The following is a 23,568-nucleotide window of genomic DNA, read 5'->3' on the forward strand; positions in this document are numbered from 1 at the left end:
AAAAAGCCGTGTTTCTCTTCCAATGGTTCATGGTAAATGAGAGGGCTGGTTGAGTATTTACAGTGTAAATGTCAGTATGACGTGTCAAAGTAGCTGAACAAAATACAAAGAATCAAATCGTTCCCTTGGCTGTTGCAAAAGTGTCAGCTAGGCAGGAAGGGTGTGAATGTTTAGTGGTTTCCTCTCTGTAGTATCTGATGTTCAGAAACAGGAGTTGGAGAGTGAGAGGTGAGAATGGGGTTTGTCGGTAGGTTTTTGTAGTAGCCAAGATAAGCCTACACAAACACATGCACACACAAATCATGGTGTGGATTGCAGGTTTCCAATTATACCAGGTTTTTTTGTGAGAGGATGAAGTGCTTCACATTGCAACAGTATTTTTTTTTAAACAACAGAATTCCCAAATAGAAACAGATAGGTTAGAAAGTTGCATTTGATGTAAGTCTATTATCTGCAAATAACATAAGTTGACACTGATGTACTATGGGCATGCATGAAATGCATCACAAAAAATACAGGGAATCTTCTAGTTCCAATGCAATATGTACAGGACATGCATGTCTCTGACCTAGGCCTGCGAACCTATATATATAATCTTGCTTGTCCATGTGACTTTGGTTTCCGTTGCTTGCCTGCTTCCGCAAATACTAAAAGCACTGCTCAGCTATGTAGAGAACACACACCGCTCCACATAGATGAGAACTGACTTACAGACCGACGCTGCGTCGAACAAACCAGAGAATATGGTCAGGAGCTCTACCGTCAGTGGCTTGAATAACACACACCTAACCACCAGCGTAAGTAGTAGATGCATGTCGCCTTGTGCACTTGCTCTACCTGTGCGTGACCTATCTACACTCAACAGTGTCTGACAAAGTAATGAATGAATAACATCAGCGCAAATGGCACACTTCTCAGTACGTGCTTGTAATATCAGAACAGAAAGTGTGACTTTGAATGTATTGTCATTCATGCTCTTAAGTCAAGGAATGTTACTTTGTAGCTTAATATCCTTATCGTTATACAGCCTATGCTAATTCGTTGTATTCCTCAATCTGCTTATAAATTGATAATAAACGATTAGTTTATTTTACTATTAGTTAACGTCTTGTAAAGCATTATACTGTGCATTATCTGTTCAGATATGTAATATGTCAATTCAATATTTTGGATTTATAAGTAGATTTATATATTATTCCTTATTAATGTATTTGATTACTACAGTAGTGGAGAGTTCAAAAGGTAGTCGCACTCAAACCATGATAAGGACTAACCCTGAGGCTGAGATGCAAAAATGATAAAGGCCTACTTAATTTAATCAATGCTCAAAAGAATACAAAGGGTGACAGTGAAATGTGTTAAAAATTAAACATAAAATAACTTACGTTTCAGACAAGCATGTATTAAATTAAGTATGTTCTTTTTGCGTCTCAGCCTCCTTGGGTTATTCATTTTCATGGTTTGAGTGCGAATACCTTTTGAACTCTCGGTACATACAGTATTACAGTACAGTATTGATCAGATGTAATGGTTGCAGTATGAAAATAATTAATTGAACGCTTTATCAAGGTTAAAAGATAATGGAGATATACAGCTGTTATTCTGTTTTTATGGTTGAGAGACTGCGTTGGTGTTATATTGTCTGGCATACACTCAGTGGCCAGTTTATTAGGTACAGCCATCTAGTACCAGGTCGGACCCCCTTCCTTGCTCCCAGAACAGCCTGAATTCTCGGTTGCATGAAAACATTGCTTAATCGGTATCAAGGGAACTAATGTGGGCCAGGAAAACATTCCCCACACCATTACACCACCACCACTAGCCTGTACAGTTGACACAAGGCAGGTTGGGGCCATGGACTCATGCTGCTTATGCCAAATCTTGACTGCCATCAGCATGACGCAACAGGAACCGGGATTTGTTAAACCAGGCAATGTTTTTCCACTCCTCAATTATCCAGTGTTGGCAATCACGTGCCCAATGGAACTGCTTTTTCTTGTTTTCAGCTGATAGCAGTGGAACCCGGTGTGGTCGTCTGCTGCAATAGCCCATCTGTGACAAGGACCGACGAGTTGTGCATTCCAAGATGTTGTTCTGCACACCACTGTTGTACTGTGCCGTTATTTGCCTGTTTGTGGCCCGTCTGGTAACTTGCACTATTCTTGCCATTCTCCTTCAACCTCTCATCAACAAGCTGTTTTCGCCCACAGGACTTCCCGCTGACTGGACATTTTTTGTTTGTCACACCACTGAGTTTGGGAAAACCTGACATAGATTACCTCTCATTTTCTGAGTCTCAGTCGTCTCCTGCTCCCCTTCTCTCCTCCACAGTGAGGATGTTAAGATGCCCATCCAAGGCCTACTCCCTACCCTGGTCTGTCTCACCATCTGGACCCTGTGGAGCCTGCTAATACCTGCCCTCAGCCACCCTCACCACAGCCTCTGCAGACTGGTAAGAGCTACATTTCTTGAACAAGCTTATTAGAGCATAGAGGGAGAAAATATACACTCTAAAAAGAATGTTCCTATAGGCACCTCCAGGGCTTCCTCTAATTGCAACTCCAGTGGAACCCCTAAAGGTGCCTCCTGGAACCTTTTCCCTGAGGAAAAGTTTTTTAAGGATCCTGTAGGAACCTTTTATGTCCCATGTATTCTCTTATGAATAATATAAATAATAATACTATTAATACTAATAATACAAATAACATTGAGTGGCACACTTAGTCACAAATGAATTTGATTAACTTTGAAAGTCACAGAAATCCAAATACGCAATCAATAAATAAAGCACAATGCCAACCGTTGACAAACATTCATATTTAATGTGTATCTACAACAAGATAGGACCTATACTATTCTGAATCTTGTGAGAAAATACAATAACTATTGTCATCAACTAGACAAATCAAAATACCCCATTTTACTGATAAAAATGATATGTTTAGACACATGGAGAATATTTCACAGGTCAATAATAAAACTCATAGGCATGTAGCACATTGAATAACAGCTTTTCTAAGTAGTTTCTAAATTGTATACGGTGAGGGTCTGAAATTATTGACATCCTCGATAAAGATGAGCAAATGTTTTATACTAATACAATTGCTCAGAGAAAGAGATGAGTTGAAGAACACATTGGGATGAATTTTAGACCATTCCTCCATATAGAATCTTTCTAGATCCTTGATATAATTCGATCTGCCCTTATGGACTGCCCTCTTCAATTCAAACCACAGGTTTTCAACGGGTTTCAGATCCGGAGACAGATGGCCTTTGCAAAAAAATATTTTTTTTTGTGGCCAATTAAATATTTTTTTGTGCATTTTGATGTGTGCTTGGGGTTATTGTCTTGCTTCAAGATGGCTACCATTGTTCCTATACTCATGAATGCAAAGGTAACTGAACTAAATGACTATCGCCCCGTAGCACTGACTTCTGTCCTCATGAAGTGCTTTGAGAGACCAGTCAAGGATCATATCACCTTCACCTGACCTGTCACCCTAGACCCACTTCAATTTGCTTAACGCCCCAATACGTCCACAGACGACGCAATCGCCATCACACTGCACACTGCCCTATCCCATCTGGACAAGAGGAATACCTATGTAAGAATTCTGTTCATTGAGTCCAGCTCAGCATTCAACACCATAGTACCCTCCAAGCCCATCATTAAGCTCGAGGCCCTGGTTCTGAACCCCACCATGTGCAATTGGGTCCTGGACTTCCTGACAGGCCTCCCCCAGGTTGTGAAGGTAGGAAACAACACCTCCACTTCGCTGATCCTCAACACTGGTGCCCCACAAGGGTGCGTGCTCAGCCCCCTCCTGTACTCCCTGTTCACCCATGACTGTGTGGCCATGCACGCCTCGAACTCAATCATCACGTTTGCAGACAACACAACAGTAGTAGGCTTGATTACCAACAACGACGAGACAGACTACAGGGAGGAGGTGAGGGCTCTGGGAGTGTGGTGTCAGGAAAATAACCTGTCACCTAACATCAACAAAACAAAGAAGATGATCGTGGACTTCAAGAAACAGCAGAGGGAGCACTCCCCTATTCACATCAAGGGGACAGCAGTGGAGAAGGTGGAAAGTTTTAAGTTCCTCGGTGTACATACAGTTGAAGTCTGAAGTTTACATAGACCTTAGCCAAATACATTTAAACTCATTTTTTCACAAATCCAGACATTTAATCATAGTAAAAATTCCCTGTCTTAGGTCAGTTAGGATCACCACTTTATTTTAAGAATGTGAAATGTCAGAATAATAGTAGAGTGATTTATTTCAGCTTTTATTTCTTTCATCACATTCCTAGTGGGTCAGAAGTTTGCATACACTCAATTAGCATTTGGCCTTTAAATTGTTTACTTTGGGTCAAACGTTTTGGGTAGCCTTCCCCAAGCTTCCTGCAATAAGTTGGGTGAATTTTGGGCCATTCCTCTTGACAGAGTTGGTGTAACTGAGTCAGATTTGTTGGCCTCCTTGCTCGCATGCACTTTTTCAGTTCTGCCCAATAATTTTCTATGAGATTGAAGTCAGCGCTTTGTGATGGCCACTCCAATATCTTGACTTTGTTGTTCTTAAGCCATTTTGCCACAACTTTTGAAGTATGCTTGGGGTCATTGTCCATTTGAAAGACCCATTTGCGACCAAGCTTTAACTTCCTGACTGATGTCTTGAGATGTTGCTTCAATATATCCACATAGTTTTCCTACCTCATGATACCATCTATTTGTGAAGTGCACCAGTCCCTCCTGCAGCAAAGCACCCCCACAACATGATGCTGCCACACCCGTGCTTCACGGTTGGGATGGTGTTCTTCGGCTTGCAAGCCTCCCTTTTTCCTCCAAATATAACAATGGTCATTATGGCCAAACAATTCTATTTTTGTTTCATCAGACCAGAGGACATTTCTCCAAAACGTACGATCTTTGTCCCCATGTGCAGTTGCAAACCATAGTCTGGCTTTTTTATGGCGGTTTTGGAGCAGTGGCTTCTTCCTTGCTGAGCGACCTTTCAGGTTATGTCGATATAGGACTCGTTTTACTGTGGATATAGATACTTTTGTACCTGTTTCTTCCAGCATCTTCACAAGGTCGTTTTACTGCGCTGTTGTTCTGTGATTGATTTGCAGTTTTTGCACCAAAGTACGTTCATCTCTAGGAGACAGAACACGTCTCCTTCCTGAGCGGTATGACGGCTGTGTGGTCCCATGGTGTTTATACTTGCGTATTATTGTTTGTACAGATGAACGTGGTACCTTCAGGCGTTTGGAAATTGCTCCCAAGGATGAACCAGACTTGTGGAGGTTTTGGCTGATTTCTTTTGATTTCCCCATGAAGTCAAGCAAAGAGGCACTGAATTTGAAGGTAGGCCTTGAAATACATCCACAGGTACACCTCCAGTTGACTCAAATTATGTCAATTAGCCTTTCAGAAGCTTCTAAAGCCATGACATATTTTTCTGGTGTTTTTTTCCAAGCTTTCCAAGCTGTTGAAAGGCACAGTCAACTTAGTGTATGTAAACTTCTGACCCATTGGAATTGTGATAGTGAAATAATCTGTCTGTAAGCAATTGTTGAAAAAATGACTTGTGTCATGCACAAAGTAGATGTCCTAACCGACTTGCCAAAACTATAGTTTGTTCACAAGAAATTTGTAGAGTGGTTGAAAAAAACTAGTTTTAATGACTCCAACTTAATTGTATGTAAACTTCCGACTTCAACTGTATCACTGACAAACTGAAATGTTCCACCGACCCAGACAGTGTGGTGAAGAAGGTGCAACAGCGCTTCTTCAACCTCAGGGGGCTGAAGAAATTTGGCTTGTCACCTAAAACCCTCACAAACTTTTACAGATGCACTATTGAGAGCATCCTGTCAGGCTGCATCACCGCCTGGTACGGCAACTGCACCACCCACAACCTCAGGACTCTCCAGAGGGTGGTGCGGTCTGCACAACGCATCACCGGGGCAAACTACCTGCCCTCCAGGACACCTATAGCACCCAATTTCACAAGAAGGCCAAAAAGATAATCAAAGACAACAACCACCCGAGCCACTGCCTGTTCACCCTGCTGTCATCCAGAAGGCGAGGTCAGTACAGGTGCATCAAAGCTGGGACTGAGAGACTGAAAAACAGCTTCTATCTCAAGGTCATCAGACTGTTAAACAGCCATCACTGGCACAGAGAGGCTGCTGCCTATATACGCAGACTGTAAATCATTGGCCACTTTAATAAATGGAACACTAGTCACTTTTAATAATGTCACTTTAATAATGTTTACGTATCTTGCATTACTCATCTCATATGTATATACTGTATTCTAAACTATGAACTGCATCTTAGTCTATGCCGATCTGACATTGCTCGTCCATATATTTATATATTCTTAATTCCATTCCTTTACTTAGATTTATGTGTATTAGGTATTTGTTGTGAAATTGTTAGATATTACTTTGTAGATATTGCTGCACTGTCAACTAGAAGCACAAGCATTTTGCTACACCCGCAATAACATCTGCTAAACACGTATGTGGCCAATAAAATGTGATTTTATTTTATTTGGAAGAGCCACTCCTGGCAGAGGCAACCAGCTTTTTGGCTAAAATATGCTGGTGCTGGGTATAGTTCATGATGTCGTTGACCTTTAACAAGGGCCCAAGGACCAGTGGAAGCAAAATAGCCCACTAACATCAAAAATTCACCACTATATTTTATGGGTTATTTTCTGCTTATGCAGACACACAACCCAAATCCCATAACTAGCCAAAAAGCTCTATTTTCATGTCATCCAACAACTGTAAACGGCAGGAGTTTGCTAAACTGCGGTGGCACTTGGATTGGAATTGGTGCTTTGGTCAGATGACATGAAAATAGAGCACACCAGTGGTGGGTTTGGCGTCAAAATGAGAGTACACGAGAGAAAAAAAAGAAAACGTACACTGTAAAATATGAATGTACCCAGGAAAACCGGCAGTCCAGGGACCCCCCCATCATACGTTAGCAAAAATGTCTTATTAAGTAAATGAAGTAACATGAGTAGACTTGTTAGATAGTTTTTCATTATTTTGACCCCCCCCCATTATAATTGGAAGAGAAAGTGTCAACTCTAATATAGCCTATTAGATAGAACGGTACTCCAAACACTTTTGCATCTGTTTAGCTGGTTAAACAAGGTTTAGCCATGTGTTCGCAAAAATGTATGTCCAAGGTAAGGAAACCTACCAGCATCCAGTGGCACTTGCTACATTGGTAGACTATTCATGGCCGTGTGAGTGTAATTGGCTCCAATTAGTGTAAATTGCTCAATATTAGGAGTTACATCTCATTTTTGACTGCACTGGACCTTTATCTTGTGTTTTATATACACTGAGTGTACAAAACATTAGGAACACCTTTCTGATATTGAGTTGCACCCCCTTTTGCCCTCAGACAGCCTCAATTTGTCGGGGCATGAACTACAAGGTATAGAAAGGGTTCCATAGATATGCTGGCCCATGTTGACTTCCCACAGTTTTGTCAAGTTGGCTGGATATCCTTTGGGTGGTGAACCATTCTTGATACACAACGGGAATCTGTAAAAATACTGTGAAATTGTGAAAATTATGATAATACCCTTTTAGTGTAAGAGCTGTTTGAAAAGACCCCCTGAAATTTCTGCCTGTTTTGGTGGGAGGGAGTTTTGGCGTTCCATGGTGACATCACCATGCAATGAATTAGTTAATTGACCAATAGGAAAGAGTTCCAAGCCTCTCTGCCAATAATAGCACATTTTCAGTCTTCCTCTCCCCACTCAAACCACTCCCAGACATTCCTAGCAAAATTCTTGCTTGAGAAATTGCTCTTTGCTAAGAATAAATGTTTGATTCTTTTTGCCCATTTTAATTTAAAACAATCACAGTAAGGTACTTAATTGTTACCCAGAAATGATTTGATATTGAGATAAATGCGGCTGCATGGGTACTTTAAGAAATAAGTTCACATCATTAGAAATAAGATATCCTCCTCTTTTCTACTGTAGGTATGTAATTCAAAATGATTGCTAGCGATATTCCTTTTTTATGCACTATTTTTGAGGACCCCCTGCAGTTTCTTGGGCTGCGGAACTCCGGTTGAATACCCCCTGGTCTATGATCTCTTCCAATGTGTTCTCCAACTCATAAAATATTAACATAGCTCCCTATTTGAAATATTTGTTTTATACAGTCATTTTTGTTCATCTCGATCAAGGGTGTCAATCATTTCAGGCCCCACTGTAACTCTCAATAACAATAATAAACATACAATACAGAGTAAAGAAAGTTCCTTTGAAATATGAATTTCAGAGCTTGTGGTTCTCACTGAAAGCTGTGAAAAAGTGCCTCTGATGACATTTTCATAAGAAATGCAGCATACACTCTGGTTTCTGAAGGGAAGAGAGAGCATAAGTTACCACAATAGATATAAGCAAAGGTAATTCTATCATGGAAACTGCTGCTACTGCTGGTTCTCAGGGTTTCCGTTCATGCATACATGAAATACTTTTTATACCCTCGAATACTCTCTGGTCTGATTTGTGGTATAATACTTTGCTGTTTTAAAATATTTTAACATATAAAATTAAGTATTTTAAATTGTATTGATCTCGCGTACACTGCATTTCTCTCCCTTTCTCCTTACAGACCCAAAAGATTGCTCTCTGTAGTGATAGTGAGATCTCATCTGTGCCGAGGGACCTACCGGACAACATAGAGGAACTCCACCTGACCCATAACCACATTCAGATGCTACAAGATGACTCACTCTCCCGCTACATCTCCCTTCGCACTCTAAGCTGTGCAAAAAATCGCTTGGAGACAGTGGGGTCAAAACTCTTTCACAACTCACCTCATCTAGAGAGCCTCAATCTAGCTGCCAATCAACTTCACGTTGGATACCAGGAAACTAGCAGGGCACTGCTCACCCTGTCTAGACTCAAAGTTCTGGATCTGTCAGAAAACCAGCTTACAAACGACATAGCTTCGGTCCTCCTCCAGAATATGACGTCCCTGGAGTACCTCAACCTTTCCAGGAACCTCCTGCTGAGGCTGGACGAAAGTTCCTTCAGCGACCTCCACCAGCTCAGAGAGCTGGACCTACAGAGGAACATGCTGTTTGAGATCGTTGATGCCTTTGACCACCTGCACAAGCTCCAGAGACTAAACCTGGCCTTCAACCACCTGGCCTGCCTGATGGACTTCGACATGACCCAGCTCGTGGTGCTCAACGCAAGTCACAACAACATTGAGTGGTTCATAGCCAACCAGGACCTCCAGGAAACTTTCCAGCTGGAGACCCTGGATCTCACAAACAACAACCTCCTTTTCTTCCCCTTCCTTCCCATCCAGAGCCGCCTGAGGAACCTCCATCTGTCCCAGAACAGGGTGAGCTTCTACGAACACCTGGCAGACACCGCTGTCTACCCAAACTGGACCAACAGTGTCCAGTTCTTCAACCTGAGGGGCAACGTGACCAATGTCACAGCCCAGCTGTGGGACGAGAGCCTTCACGGTGACATCTCCTCTCTAGACCTACTGGATCTGAGTGGAAATCAGGTGGGCTACTTCCCCCAAGGGTTTATCAGCAAAATGCCTAGCCTGGTCAGGCTCAGGATGCAGACAAACTGTCTCGAGGTTTTAAATCTAACACTGGAAAAACTTCCAGGGACGTTGTACGAGTTGGATGTGAGCAACAATAGATTGACGGAGCTCCATGCTGACCAAGGTAGTTTAAGTGAGTTAGGAAAACTGAGCTATCTCAACCTGAGCCAGAATGACCTGCAGAGTCTACCTCCTAGACTGTTCTCCTCTCTCACCAGCATCAGCTCTGTGGATATCAGCTTTAACAGAATTGGCATATGCCCCCTTGAGGAATGGGGCGGGAACAGAGATGGGGGTAACCAATCAGACTGTGTTGTTTGGAGAAACATCATCTCTCTGAGACAGCTCCACCTATCAGGGTGCAACCTGGGGAGACTGCCATCGTCAGCATTCACAGGGACACCTCTAACACACCTGGAGCTGTCTAACAACCCAGAACTCAACATTGGGCCCAGATCGATAGTAGGCCTCAGCAGAACTTTACACCATCTAGGATTGGGAAACACAGGCCTGATAGACTTTGACTTCTCCCCTTTCCACCACTTAAAGTCTTTGAACATTTCCAGAAACTCTCTTACTCAGCTCCCTGCTTCACTGCAACGCCTTGAGCTGAGGCTGCTGGACCTGAGGGACAACAAACTTAACACTGTCCCCTCAGATCAGGCTAACACATTAGCCTTGAAACTACAGACTGTTTTTCTTAATGGAAACACTTTCAACTGCTGCCAGTTGGACTGGTACAGGACGTTTGAGAGGGCGAAAACGGTCAATATCATCGACCTCTCAGACATTTCATGTCAGGATCTGACAAAAAATACACACAAAGTGGTGTTTTTAGACCCTTTAATGTGTGGTGGGAGTGAGGAGGAGTCTGTATACTGGTACATCCTGTTGTTTATCGTACCTGTCCTCTGCCTGGTTGGGATTTCTGTCATCTTCCTGCTCACCTTCAGGCCCAGACTGCTTCCCAAGGCCATTAAAAATAAATGCCGGAGGCCCACGTCATACTGACATTTCAGTCACCTTCCCTGTGTTGTGGAAGAAAGGTCAAATGATTAAGACAATGTGGTACATTCTTTCCAAGTGTGATGTTTTGCACATGGGTCGTTCCATGTCATTTCAGCAAGTCATGACATCCACCATCTCAGATGGTTCTGAAATCGTTTCTGTAGTTAGAAACAGATACGGGATAGTCTAGTGGTTTGAGCGTTGGACTAGTAACTGAAACGTTGCAAGATCAAATCCCAGAGCTCACAAGGTAAACATCTGTTGTTCTGCCCCTGAAGAAGGCAGTTAACCCACTGTTCCTAGGCCATCATTGAAAATAAGAATTTTGCCTCGTTAAATAAAGGTTAAGTAAGATAAGCATTCCGGAAACATTATTTTGTTGAAAAATAATTGGATCTCTGAGAAATTAAGCTAATTGATTGCACCCAAATTGACCACTTTAATTTATAGGATTCATTATAATATTCAATAATTATAGTACCAAATTATTTTCTAACAATGAGTAAGACATGAGAAATCCTCACACCAATCCCAACCCAGCAAAGAGTATATAATATCAGTTCTCTATGTTTGACAGGTAGTTTGGAGTTGCAGCTCTGAGTATTGTTTCTTCATCCTATGTAATGTATTCTCAGTGAATTTGGTTGAATTTGGTTGTTGTTAGGTTACAAAACTAACAAAACCTTTCTCCTGATATTACCATATCCAATGCAAGTCAAAGGTACCTATATTAGCATTTTTGCACTTCATATCCAAATCATCTATAAGTCACATCATTTACATTTTTAAATACTTTAGCATGATTTGGAGATGAAGTATAAAAATGCTAATATAGGTACCAGGATGTAGGATGGGACATACAGTGCCTTCAAAAAGTATTCACATCCTTTGACCTTTCCAAATGTGTGAATACTTATGTAAATTACATATTTCTGTATTTAATTTTCAATACATTTGCAAAAATGTCTAAAACATGTTTTCACTTTGTCATTGTGGGGTAGTGTGTGAAGATGGGTAATTGTTTTAAATATTTAATCCATTTTGAATTCAGTCACAACAAAATGTGGAATAAGTCAAGGGATATGACTACTTTCTGAAGGCACTGTAAAAAAAATATCACCAAAATCACTGAGAATACATTACATAAGATGAAGAAACAATACTCAGAACCGCAACTCCATACTACCTGTCAAACATAGAGAACTGATACTATATAACCATTGATGGGTCGGGATTAGCGTGGGGTGTGGGGGGTCAGTGGGTGGCGTTTGACCATGTCTTTGGATTCTTCATGTCTTACTCATTGTTAGAAAAAAGTTGAGTTCAAATCAGATGTAAGGTACTACAGTATATTTATTGAATATTATATGAATCCTATAAATTTAAAATGTCCAATTTGGGTGCAGTCAATTAGCTTCATTTTAAAGAGATTAAATTATATTTCAACAAAATAATGTTTCCGGAATGCTTATGTTAACTGTTTGTAACTACAGAACCGATTTCTGAACCGATTTCGGAACAATCTGAGATGGTGCGTGTTGAAATCCTCTTTCTGGTGCTTTTTAAGGAGGAACGATATCAATGCAATTCCAAGGCAGAAATACAAGTTTCCTTACAAAGCAATTGAGTTTAGGTTATTAACTAAAACATTTATATTAGGAGAGAGTGGGGTAAGTTGAGCCACAGTTGTTTCTAGGAAACCATACACAAAGTGAATAATTTGACCAAATATTTAGGAAGATGTCATCATTTCATGGACTCTGTGAAGGAAGAAAACACATTGAAAAAGTAGTAAGCAAGTTAGATCCAAAAAATAGATTTTCACCAAGTCAAAAAGATGTATTATGTTAGAGGTTTCATGATGCGTGTATCTTAACCAAAGTAGATCATTTAAAGATCGTTCTATACATCAGTTTTGGTCTCTATAAGCTTCCATATGAGGTCCAAACCTAACATGAAAGTGCATCCCTGTAGCTCTGTGGGATAATATAGTCAAAATGTTTGCCTTGGGATAAGTTGAGCTAATGACCATGGGGTAAGTTGAGCCAAGGGTAAGTTGAGCAAATTAAAAGTGTTTTCTTCCCAGGTCGCGTTTTATAATAAAATAAAGATATATATATATTTTTTGTTGTTGCCTGTTTTGCATGTTATTTTGGCATTAATACGTGTCAGATATCAGTTTGCATGTCACATATAAAGCTGCATACAAACATGGTCTCCTTTTTGCTTTTTTGAGTAAGGCAGCTCCTAAATGCAGGATTTTCTGCCTAGTTTAGTGCTTTCTGTGGTGGAGGGGCAGCCAGCGGAAAATACAGAGCATGGGGGATTAGTAATCTTCTCTAGTTGCGCCGTGATTGGCTCAGTGTTCTGTCACTCACCGGTACACAATGTCACCGAAAAATCTACAGGGAGAGCTGGAAAGTTCAAGCCCCCTTGGGTACTGCCATAGATTTACATCAGAAGTGCCCATCCAAGAAGGCTCAAGGTCATTGGCCACAGATAAAAGGATGTCAAATCACATTATATCTACCGTAGCTTTGATTGGACTGATCATGTCAGCATTATACTTTCAAAATCGTAGCTAGCAAGCTAGACAAGCACTCATCATCATGATTCATATCAACAATCTACTGGCAAATCCTTTCCAATCCTTGTCATATGAAGAGAAATTATAGAAAAAAATGTATCAGTACTTATCAGCCATTGGACATAAACATTACACAACAAGATAAACATTTCAAATTCAACAATGAGTAGTTTGCAAAACAATCAGCTATTGTCCTTCCCCTGCTATTCAGTGGAGAGAGTGTGTGGTCCAAGTCTGGGTTTAAGAGTTTCTTTTCCAAGCTTAAAAGGATTAACATTCACACGTAACACCATTGGTCAGAAAAGGTTGAATATATTGGCCATGCTGTCAATACAGCATGACTTCTGCTGCGTTCAAAACAACTGGAAAAACGGAACTGGGAAAACTACCTCAGACTGGAAAAATACATTGAAGTCGGGAACTCGGGCCTCTTTCTAGAGCTCAGACCTGAAGATCACTGATGTCATGATTCAACCTTGTTTTTTTCAGAGTTCCCAGTTGTCTTGAAAGCACCATAAATCCAGAGAATGGCAGACCTTGATGGCAAAGTTTAATGAAAAAATTGGCACACAAAAGTCCAAAAATGTATTCTATGCTGCTGCATAAATGATGTAATATGCCAGGGAGATATGTATACGGTAGCTAAGAAAGTCATTCTAAGTGTATGTTATATAGTAAGCTGTTAGTAGCCCATTTGCCTCACCCTAATAATTTGGTCCCTTTCCCCCTCCTAACTTCGCCTACTGTTCTGACTTAGAGGTGCCCGTGTAGCCAGTTTGTTTTTAGAGAAATGTCATCATCAAATTTGGCAAGAGCTTTCATTGTCTGCTTATATGCCCCCTTTATTTATCCTACGGTTCTGACTTGATGTACAGGGAGAATACTGTAAGAATGGCCCATGTTCTGAATTCTGTCCCTGTACATTTTAAAAGTGCTGAACAAATAGTTATATTGACCTCGTCCGTCTTAGCTCGCTCATTCATGTCTTAATCGAAATTACGGATTGCCTCTTATCCGCTCATCGTTCACTTATGCCATCGTTTGTACATCTCAATTGTCAGTAGAAACCACATTTGTTTAAGTAAGTCAGCCATATCAGCTATGTTTAAAAGGCAGTAAACAAGGCTGAATTAACTGTTTCACTGCCAGACAAGGCTCCGCTGATAGCCAGGTGTAGCGGTGGTAAGGATTCACTCCATGGTGCTGAAAAGAAAGCTCTGCTGTTGGGACAGCTTTATGTAGGCCTTAACAGTTTGTGGGCACCGTTTGTCACCGTTATAGTGCAATTAATGTATTGTTGAGTGTTGTGTAGTTGCTATGCTGGCATGCATCTAAAAAAAATTTGTGGTTTGCCACACCATGATTTACATGCTAAAATCCCCACTGCCCAGGCGTAATGCAAGGCATTATTGCTGGGATATGAGGTAACAACAGGGCCTGGCCTATGTTATAGTGTAAAATCAAAGTGTTTGTTAGATGTTAAACTTGTGTTAAATGATGCTTAAAATGATTAAAAGACAAAAAGTAATTGCGATTGTGTTGAATTAGATAGACAAGGTTTTAAAAATGTAGTGGTAATATTTTATTTGGTACAGAAATTTATAGGCAGCTTAACTTACCCTGTCCAGCGGCTCAACTTACCACATAACTTCTGCCAAGAGACCAATTTTTTGGGGACAAGCTATGTTTTCAAAGCTGTAATGTTAACATGAGTTCTGATTATGTAACCCCACTCTCCTCTACATGTGGTGATTTCTCATATTGACGAAACATAAAACAAACATACCGTATCCTGTTAAAATAACCAGATGTGATAAATAACCGAGTGCTATACATTTTTCGGAAGCCAGTCAGGATTTCCCATAAATTTGCTGGACCTTTTTGCATTGTTATAATCTGATGGCGCAATGTGTAGTTGGTTCACACAATCCCTGCCTCTACGGGCCTATTGCGTGCGCATGATGTGTGTATGTGTGTGCAGAAGTCTTGTGATGCAAACTGTTGCTAAAAGTGGCAGAGGAAACATGAAATTTCCTGTTTTGTTGAGTTGTGCAGCAATTGCCCAGTTCTTTATCTCAGTAAGGGGGGGTTGGCCTCGAGTCGCATTTGTGAGGCACAGTTACAACATTGGCCACAGGGACCGCATCCAGTATTCCACCAATATGGGTTTGAAAGGTACAATTTTAGTATAAAAGTGTGTTAGCAAATGTGAAGGATAAAGTTGTGCCGTAGTCTATGGTGTCAGGTCAGTCCTACGTACTGAACTAAGAGCAGTTAAAGGTTATGGATTTCTTAAAAGTATTGTGCTTTCACTGTGTTTAAAACTGACAATCACTATGCTCCGTACAAATAAACCCTGCCTAAAGTGAAGCACCAATCAACACCCGATGAAAGAAATTACACAGCTCAGAAAGCATTAACAACCTGTCTCAGGAGACACAGTCGTTACACACACACACACACACACACACACACACACACACAGAAAGTTGCTTTGGACTGCACCCCAGTAAAGAAACAGTCAACTGGCACACGGGCCACATTTCACGATCGGCACATGGGCCAAAATAATAAAAGTAAGTAAGAAACAGCACATACCTTTATCTTCATGTTCTTCAGCTCTAGTTTAGTTTGTGCTCGTATACTTTCAACTTCATCTGGTCATCTGGGCATGATGTGATGAAAAGTGGGTCTTCCATAGCTCTAGGTTGAAGATGACAAAGGTTAAGACAACAGGATTCTAATAGCCCATAGCTCTTTGCAACAATGGGACCAGCTTTGCTAGTTAACAATGGTGCTGGTCCCAGATTTGTGATGGCGTTGACTTAACCTGTTTTTGACTTAGCTGCTGCCTGTCCTCCATTGTGGATGTAATCTCCTCCTCCAGTCCGGTGTCCCTCCTGAGCTGGTCCTCAAGTGAACCTATGAGTGGAGAAATTACAAATTAGAAATGGATTGAATTACATATATATTTAATAAAATAATGGTTTGGTTAAATTAACCAGTTCATTAAGTCAGTCCAAATTTAAAGCCAAAGTTCAGTATTTTATTTTTGCTCACACTGAAAGTAGTCTAAGAGCCAGTTGAAACTGTAATCCACAGCCACTACAAAGCTAACCTTAGCCACACCTAGCTAACAATCAATGGAAGGGATAGGGGCAACCGGTTTATTTCAGTGAATATAAAAAATCCTCTTCATGTTCTTAGAATACATTGGGAAGTACATCGACTTTTTGTTTATTCAAAAATAAACAACCTGCCATGTAGACAGTAGACACCCATATAATTAAATACAAATGCAGAATCCAGCAGAGGGGAAACCCATTTTCACAAAATACCTTTATGATGAGACCACTTAACCTTTACAGAAAGCCTCTAAATAAACATAGCAGATTTTACGCATTAGGCCCACTCCACAGGCAGCAGTTTTTCAAAATGGCCACCAACCAGCTCAAAGGGACCAAATTAGGCCTAGGGCTACTGAGAGTGGTTTAAATGGCAACAACTATTGAACGGCTTAAATAGCTTGAGATGGTCTGGAAGACCAAATAAAATGAAACAGATATCAGAACAGTGAATTACACATTTTCTTTAAAAGTTTTACTTTACCAAACAACCACACAGTTGTAAAGTAGTTACACAAGAAAATGCTGTATTATTATGTTTCTTAATCACTGCACCACACAGACCTTAGGCCTAGCTACTTAAAACAAAGTTACAGAATAAAAACCTTGGCAAAAAACTGAATCCTATAGATCTAAGGGAGACCGGGGCACAAAGTAATGCAGGGCACAAAGAAACAACTAAATAGTGTATCTACATTCCTAGGAAGTTTTGCTTAAATCCATGAATAAAAAAATAAAAAATGAATTGACAAGAAAAATTATTTCTGGCCTAATTCTAAATATTCTTGCTGCCACTCATTTTTGATTATTGACCTGTACAACATTCCCAAATGAAGGCTATCTAATCATAAATAATTTTGATCAGTAAGATGAGATCTTTTGATTGGTATAGTTGATGACAATAATTATTGTTGTATTTTCTCACAACCACTTACCTACAATGCAATGGTATTTTATATGGTATTAACAGTAGACACATTCACATAATGATACTAAACAGGGAGGCCCTTGGATCAGTTTCCCAAAAAGGAACTCAGTCGAGGTCTCAATTTACTGTTCAGAGTTAGAATAGTAGAACACACAAGATGCAAATTCTAAATTTGGTTGTGCATCAGCAGGTTTTCTTTTGTCATGTCAGTCACTGATAATCAGTCAATAAGCCCATATCAGCTAAAATGGTTTAGATTGCTAAATTAGTTTAGAGGCCAGCTATCTAAACTTGTTATCATGGTCAAATTACCGGCCAGGGCGACCCCAATGATTGTGTCAGTCTCACTCAGATATCATATAAAAAATGAAAACATTTCTGTAGTCACAGGAAGGAGGGTTGCTCACAGGGCTGAAAGCATCTTATATAAAATGTATTCATTTTGGCTACTCTGTTTTTTGTCAATATGATATGACTATAAGATTAAATTAATCATTTATCATTTATAATTAGGGTATGTTTATCCAAATATCAGTTTCAAATCAGAAATGTTTTTAATTACCCCTAATTTTTTTTACAATCGAAGACAGTAACCAGGTCTCCATCCAACCATTTCATGTGGATTAATTACCTGACGCATGAAAAAAGTCCGGGCTGATGGAAACAGGACATGCCAGTACAATTTTCTAAATGTCGACAGTCAATTTGTTCGTTTGACATGGTGGGATCTTTTTGTGTCGGTGGTTGTACTTGATTAACATTTTAGTAAAAGTATGAATTTCAGCAAACAAAGGAAGGGACACAACTACAGAGAACAAGCAGGCGTTTCCTAAATTACATTTTTTGAAGTATTGGCCTTGGGTGAAACGATGTAGGCGGATCTGAATTCCACAAAGCCTGGTCTCTGCTCAATTCCGTTGGTTCCGAGTTCATCAGAAACTTCCTTCACCATGGAGTTGAGTTTAGTTAGCTACCTTAGCTCTGGTATGAAAGAGTGTTGGTGTGTGTGTATCAGTTCAGGATCCTCAGGGTTACTGGCAGGCAGGCATTACTGGGTGCCAGTCAGGATGGCTGTGTGGAGCTGTGGAGTGTAGAGCAACCGTGATGTGGAGTGAAGGCTTAACCAGAGCGTAACCAGATTACCACTGTGGTTATGGTGGTCATGGTGGTTGGAACCATAGAGATAGATAGAGGACTCAAGTGCCCAAAATCCCATTTTAGCATTGGCAGTGCTATTGAGAACTTTCACAATGTTTAAGTAGTCAACTGGGTGGTACTTCCTATGGGTTAGAGAAGGATCACATAATTCCATCCAGGTCACCAGGAGGGATTAGACAATGAATTATACTCGTGAGCAAACATTCCAGAACTGCAGGTGGCAGTAAATTGCCAATTTTGGGGTTATACTCAAAGTTAAGACACAGCTTAATGTGAGCTCTCATATTTTTCAACATGTTTTCTACAAAAGGATAGATTTCGAGTTAGACAAACTTGAATTTTTCGGCAGGTACATATGCAGGACGCTACGCTCCACAACATGGCCTTCGCCACAGATCAAAACTCCAAACCTGCAACCTAATTTTAACCAGAGAGATTACTCCTTTCAAGGTTTTTATTTTTCCAAGCTATACAGGGTAGGGGCAGGGTAGCCTAGTGGTTAGAGCGTTGGACTAGTAACCGAAAGGTTGCAAGTTCGAATCCCCGAGCTGACAAGGTACAAATCTGTCGTTCTGCCCCTGAACAGGCAGTTTACCCAGTTAACCCACTGTTCCTAGGCTGTCATTGAAAATAAGAATTTGTTCTTAACTGACTTGCCTAGTAAAATAAAGGTAAAATAAAAAAAAACAGAGGGTGCTTTGAAGCATCCTGTGAAGCCCCTCCTGCTGTTCAAAGACTATTCACTGGCATTTTCTACAAGAAATCTGCCTCCAGAAATAAAAGCTTCTCCCAAGTGGGTTGGACACCTACTCCAGTTGCCTGCTGCACTGCTGCTTGGATTCCACCTGGCGATCTGTTCACTGTCTCTCCCTGTCTGGTACAGGTACCTCCACCACACTCACCCCTCTCTCCTGAACTTTCACTCGCCTCCAGCACATGCACTTACAATGGCTAGCCCCAAGTCATTATACAGTGGGGCAAAACAGTATTCATTCAGCCACCAATTGCAAGTTCTACCCACTTAAAAAGATGAGAGAGGCTTGTAATTTTCATCATAGGTACACTTCAACTATGACAGTCAAAATGAGAAAAAAAATCCAGAAAATCACATTGTAGGATTTTTAATGAATTTATTTGCAAATTATGGTGGTAAATAAGTATTTGGTCAATAACAAAGGCTTATCTCAATACTTTGTTATATACCCTTTGTTGGCAATGACAGAGGTCAAACGTTTTCTGTAAGTCTTCACAAGGTTTTCACACACTGGTATTGCTGGTTGCTGGTATTTTGACCCATTCCTCCATGCAGATCTCCTCTAGAGCAGTGATGTTTTGGGGCTGTTGCTGGGCAACATGGACTTTCAACTCCCTCCAAAGATTTTCTATGGGGTTGAGATCTGGAGACTGGCTAGGCCACTCCAGGACCTTGAAATGCTTCTTACAAAGCCACTCCTTCGTTGCCCGGGCGGTGTGTTTGAGATCATTGTCATGCTGATAGACCCAGCCACATTTCATCTTCAATGCCCTTGCTGATGGTAGGCTTTGTTACATTGGTCCCAGCTCTCTGCAGGTCATTCACGAGGTCCCCCCCGTGTGGTTCTGGGATTTTTGCTCACCGTTCTTGTGATAATTTTGACCCCATGGGGTGAGATCTTGCGTGGAGCCCCACATCGAGGGAGATTATCAGTGGTCTTGTATGTCTTCCATTTCCTAATAATTGCTCCCGCAGTTGATTTCTTCAAACCAAGCTGCTTACCTATTGCAGATTCAGTCTTCCCAGCCTGGTGCAGGTCTACAATTTTGTTTCTGGTGTTCTTTGACAGCCATTTGGTCTTGGCCATAGTGGAGTTTGGAGTGTGACTGTTTGAGGATGTGGACAGGTGTCTCTTATACTGATAACAAGTTCAAACAGGTGCCATTAATACAGGTAACGAGTGGAGGACAGGGGAGCCTCTTAAAGAAGAAGTTACAGGTCTGTGAGAGCCAGAAATCTTGCTTGTTTGTAGGTGACCAAATACTTATTTTCCCCATAATTTGCAAATAAATTCCTACAATGTGATTTTCTGGATTTTTTTTCTAAGTTTGTCTGTCATAGTTGAAGTGTACCTATGATGAAAATTACAGGCCTCTCTCATCTTTTTAAGTGGGAGAACTTGCACAATTGGTGGCTGACTGAATACTTTTTTGCCCCACTGTATATATATTTTTTTTATTGTGCATTTTGATATTTGCCTCATGACTCCTGCATACTTTGATGACTACAAACTTTCTTTACCCAAACGTGGGACAGACTATGTTTGTTCCCACACTCGGGACTATGACTCTCTATTGGTTACACTGACTTTTGGCCTCCCATCTTATTCTAACCACCTCCTTGTATTCATGTTACCTGATGAAATTGCTGTACAATATGATCTTGTTGCCGTCTGATGAACATTCAGATGTCATAATTCAGCACTGCAGAGCTCTCCCTGTCCTATGCCATGCCTTGATTGTATTACTGTTGATGATATCTGGAAATGTGCATGTACACCCTGGCCCATCTACTGTTGCTAGCCCCAATTCTGATTTGTGCTCTGATATCTGCTTCACTGATTTCTGCTCTCGTAAAAGCCTGGGTTTTCTGCACATTAACACTAGAAGCTTATTACCTAAAATGGTTCAAATGAAGTGTGGATTCACAGCTCCAATCCAGATGTGTTGGTTATTACTGAGACGTGGTTAGGGAAGAGTGTTTTGAATACTGATGTTTACCTTTCTGGTTATAACCTTTTTCGGCAAAACAGATCTTCCAAAGGTGGAGGAGTGGCAATCTTTACCAAGGATCACCTTTAGTGCTCGGTTGTCTCCACCAAGTCTGTCCCCAAACAATTTGATTTGCTGGTTTTAGGCATTAAACTTTCAAATAGCTCTTTGTTGACTGTTGCTGGGTGCTATCGTCTTCCATCAGCACCGGCCTGTACCCTACCTGCCCTAAGCTCTCTCCTGGCCCCTTACACTAAGTCTGAATTTGTCCTGCTAGGTGACCTAAACTGGGACATGCTTAAACCACTTGACCAAGTCCTAAAGCAATGGGACTCCCTAAATATTTCTCAGATTATCACCAATCCCACAAGTTTTGACTCCAACCACTCTCCTCTATGTTATCCTCACAAATAATCCTGACAGGTACCAGTCTGGTGTTTTCTGTAATAACCTTAGTGATCACTGTTTTACAGCCTGTGTTCGTAATGGCTGCACAGTGAAACGACCTGTCCTGATTTGTCATATAGTCTTGCTAAAAACCTTTAATGAGCAAGCCTTCCTTCATGAACTGGCCTCTGTAAAATGGTATAGAATCAGCTTGATCCCCTTTGTCAAAGACGCTTGGACCTTCTTTTTTGAAATTGTCAGTGGTATTGTTAACAAACATGCCCCCATAAAGAAAATGAGAGTTAAAAACAGGTTCAGCCCCTGGTTTGACCGTGATCTTGCAGAGTTACTCCACCTCAAGAATTGCATTTGGTGAAAGGCTCGGCACACGCATACTCAAGCTGACTGGCTATCGTTCAGGGAAATGAGAAATAAGTGCACTCAGGCTACCCGGAAGTTTGTTATTTTATGGAGCAGTTCTCTCTCTGTGGCTCCAACCCCAAGAAGTAGGGAAAACTGATAATAAACCCTCCTCCTCACAGCTGCCCATCAAATCAATCAAATCAAATCAAATGTTTTTATATAGCCCTTTGTACATCAGTTGATATCTCAAAGTGCTGTACAGAAACCCAGCCTAAAACCCCAAACAGCAAGCAATGCAGGTGTAGAAGCACGGTGGCTAGGAAAAACTCCCTAGAAAGGCCAAAACCTAGGAAGAAACCTAGAGAGGAACCAGGCTATGTGGGGTGGCCAGTCCTCTTCTGGCTGTGCCGGGTGGAGATTATAACAGAAAATGGCCATGATGTTCAAATGTTCATAAATGACCAGCATGGTCCAATAATAATAAGGCAGAACAGTTGAAACTGGAGCAGCAGCACGGCCAGGTGGACTGGGGACAGCAAGGAGTCATCATGACAGGTAGTCCTGAGGCATGGTCCTAGGGCTCAGGTCCCCCGAGAGAGAAAAAGAAAGTGAGAAAGAGAGAATTAGAGAGAGCACACTTAAATTCACACAGGACACCGAATAGGACAGGAGAAGTACTCCAGATATAACAAACTGACCCTAGCCCCCCGACACATAAACTACTGCAGCATGAATACTGGAGGCTGAGACAGTTGATGTTGATGATGTGGTTGTTACTGACAAGAAGCACATGGCTGAGCTCTTTAATCACCACTTCATTAAGTCAGGATTCCTATTTGACTCAGCCATGCCTCCTTGCCCGTCCAACATTTCCTCACCTCCCACCCCTTCTAATGCAACTATCCCCAATGCAGCTCCCTCTTTTCCCCCTGCCCCGCTACAAAGCTTCTCCCTCCAGGCAGTCACTGAGTCCGAGGTGCTAAAGGAGCTCCTTAAATTTAACCCCCAAAAAACATATGGGTCAAATGGTTTAGACCCTTTCTTCTTTAAGGTTGCTACCCCTATCGTCGCCAAGCCTATCTCCAGCCTTTTTAACCTCTCTCTCCTTTCTGGGGAGGTTCACATTGCTTGGAAGGCAGCCACAGTTCATCCTTTATTTAAAGGGGGAGACCAAGCTGATCCTAACTGTTATAAGCATATTTATTTTTTGCCCTGTTTATCAAAAGTGTTGGACAAACTTGTCCATAACTGACTGGCTTTCTTGATGTCTACAGTATTCTCTCGGGTATGCAATCTGGTTTCCGCTCAGGTTCTGTATGTCTCACTGCAACCTTAAAGATCCTCATTGATGTCACCATTGCCCTTGATTCTAAGCAATATTGTGCTGCTATTTTTATTGACTTGGCCAAAGCTTTTGATACGGTAAACCATTCCATTCTTGTGGTTCCGGCTAAGGAGTATTGGTGTCTCTGAGGGGTATTTGGCCTGGTTTGAAAACTACCTCTCTCAAAGAGTGCAGTGTATAAAGTCAGAAAATCTGCTGTCTCAGCCACTGCCTGTCACCAAGGGAGTACCCCAAGGCTCAATCCTAGGCCCTACGCTCTTCTCAATTTACATCAACAACATAACTCAGGCAGTAGGAAGCT

At 41.2% G+C, this 23,568-nt stretch overlaps 1 protein-coding gene across 1 annotated transcript; it reads left to right on the forward strand.

The window, feature by feature from the left end:
* Positions 1-667: 667 nt before the first annotated feature.
* Positions 668-10,893, forward strand: nrros (negative regulator of reactive oxygen species). Its single transcript, XM_024374608.2, has 3 exons — positions 668-797; positions 2,332-2,452; positions 8,665-10,893. Exons 2-3 carry the CDS (start codon positions 2,345-2,347, stop codon positions 10,630-10,632), a joined length of 2,076 nt encoding a protein of 691 aa, XP_024230376.1. The 5' UTR covers positions 668-797; positions 2,332-2,344; the 3' UTR covers positions 10,633-10,893.
* Positions 10,894-23,568: the final 12,675 nt, after the last annotated feature.

Source organism: Oncorhynchus tshawytscha, linkage group LG16, assembly GCF_018296145.1.
Source record: "Oncorhynchus tshawytscha isolate Ot180627B linkage group LG16, Otsh_v2.0, whole genome shotgun sequence".
Taxonomy (NCBI): Eukaryota; Metazoa; Chordata; class Actinopteri; order Salmoniformes; family Salmonidae; genus Oncorhynchus; species Oncorhynchus tshawytscha.

Coding starts and splice junctions, on each gene's coding strand:
- nrros (XM_024374608.2), top strand. CDS start 2,345: ATGCCCATCCAAGGCCTACTCCCTACCCTGGTCTGTCTCACCATCTGG. Junction 2,453..8,664: donor ACCACAGCCTCTGCAGACTG/GTAAGAGCTACA, acceptor TTCTCCTTACAG/ACCCAAAAGATTGCTCTCTG.